Source organism: Sinocyclocheilus rhinocerous, unplaced genomic scaffold, assembly GCF_001515625.1.
Source record: "Sinocyclocheilus rhinocerous isolate Xijiao unplaced genomic scaffold, SAMN03320098_v1.1 scaffold32879, whole genome shotgun sequence".
NCBI lineage: Eukaryota > Metazoa > Chordata > Actinopteri > Cypriniformes > Cyprinidae > Sinocyclocheilus > Sinocyclocheilus rhinocerous.
In genome coordinates, this window is record NW_015625476.1 from 1,270 (window position 1) to 3,169 (window position 1,900).

At 39.0% G+C, this 1,900-nt stretch overlaps 1 protein-coding gene across 1 annotated transcript; it reads right to left on the minus strand.

The window, feature by feature from the left end:
- Nucleotides 1–746: 746 nt before the first annotated feature.
- On the minus strand, nucleotides 747–1,894 carry LOC107750150 (zinc-binding protein A33-like). Its single transcript, XM_016565420.1, has 2 exons — nucleotides 1,864–1,894; nucleotides 747–1,521 (listed from the first exon to the last, which is right to left on the minus strand). Exons 1-2 carry the CDS (start codon nucleotides 1,883–1,885, stop codon nucleotides 998–1,000), a joined length of 546 nt encoding a protein of 181 aa, XP_016420906.1. The 5' UTR covers nucleotides 1,886–1,894; the 3' UTR covers nucleotides 747–997.
- Nucleotides 1,895–1,900: the final 6 nt, after the last annotated feature.

Genomic DNA, 1,900 nt, shown 5'->3' on the forward strand with positions numbered 1-1,900 from the left:
GGATAAATAAACTGAACACAGTCTCTGCTGAATATGAAGCTGATTACATTGACAAACACCCTCAGGTAGGCTAGGCATGTTTATGACAGATTATGGTTTACTTGTATTCATAGCCTGAGAGTTTAATCAGAGCAGGTATTGCAGGAATGTGTCATCCTCCACAATAATTAAAATTAGGAGGAATTCCACTGGAACACCAACCAGTGTTGCCAGATTGGATGGACGATTTCCAGCCCAAAAGCTCACAAAAATTGGGATTACTTGAATATACACAGTCATACTACATTCAAAATCAGATAGCCTACGTTATAACTTATCACGCTAAAAACTTGTCAGTGCAAAAAAAGTGCGGCTGTCGACGTTTACATCAGCACCAGCGCCTCTGGTGTGTGTGTGTGTGTGTGTAGTAACGTTATGATGACTGATTGGATGCAGTATACATACTTGGGCTTGTTTTGTTAAACAATTAGCCTATGCAATTTATATGTTTGAAAACCGCCAAATTGACCCCAAACCAGCCCGCCCAAATTTCACCCGCCCAAGCCAATTTTTACCCGCACAATCAAATTCAAAACCGCCCAATCTGGCAACACTGACACCAACACCACCCAACAATCAGCTGGCAGAGGTGACGGTGTTCAGTAGGATAAATACAGTGTTGGTAGCATAATCTGATAGGTAGCATTATTTGTCAGAACCACACTGCATTTTACTTGCAATTCAATAATATCACATTGGTACACCAAATAGTCTTTATTTCTTTTTTCATTGATAATCACATTAAAATTGGCCATATTTATAATGTTTCACCCTATACACTTAAACATTACATGATTAAATAATCACATAGCTTGATATACAGTGGCCCTAAAAATTATTTGGACACCATAGACTGTAACTCAATTCACACTGCATGAAGGTCATCGCATTTGAGGATTATCTTGGCACATGCACAAAACACAACGTATATAAAAAAAATTGTTGTGTTAGTTGTGGTTTACAATTTTTGTTTATTTGACATGAAAATGTTAAGTGGCCTGATCATATCTTCAGTACAGAAATATGGGAACACTTTCTCTGGAAATCCACCAGTGTAGGTACACAAAATCCTGTTTCTGGAAGGGTCGATGAATCTCAGCTCTCCTTCATCAAAGTCCAGCTGCAGTCGGATGATATTTGGCCTTTCATTGCTATTAATATTGCTGACAGGATCATTTCCTTGCTTGTATGTAGCATCCATGTAATGAAAACACCAAAAATGTTTCTTCGGATACAATTTGTAATATTTTTTGCGGTTCACTTTTTCCGCCACCACTCCCAGCGTCCAGTGACTGTTGTTTTTTACCTCTACGTCCCAGCAGTGCACACCTGAGCTGAAGCCCTGTGAGGCCAGCACTCCCACATACATTCTCTCTGGGTTATCAAACACAACCATTTTATTTTCTACGTACTGAACACTGGTGCAATCCTGTGACACCTGCAGTTTACTCGATGCTGTGTCTGGGTCCAGAGTCACAGGAGCTGTAAAAACACAGATGACCGTAAACTACAGAGCTTTTCATCGGTCAACCTTTCTTTGGGTAAAATACATTGGGTATTTTCAATAATCGCTGGGATCAGATCATATATATTCATGATGCTGAATAGAACATTCCAGAATCACACACAAGTTCTTAATACCATACATCCAACGCTATATACATATAAACACCTTATATAGGTTTTCAACTTGTTACTCGTCATGAAAATAGCCAAGGAAGCGACGTTAAAACACCAAACAATCAATATCAGTGTACTACTACCAATGAGAAACATTTGCGTAAATAAATTATGTACACAATCTAAGCAGACGTTGTTACTTACGCTGTTCCACAAGGTTCTGCATTTTGACCCATGTGGT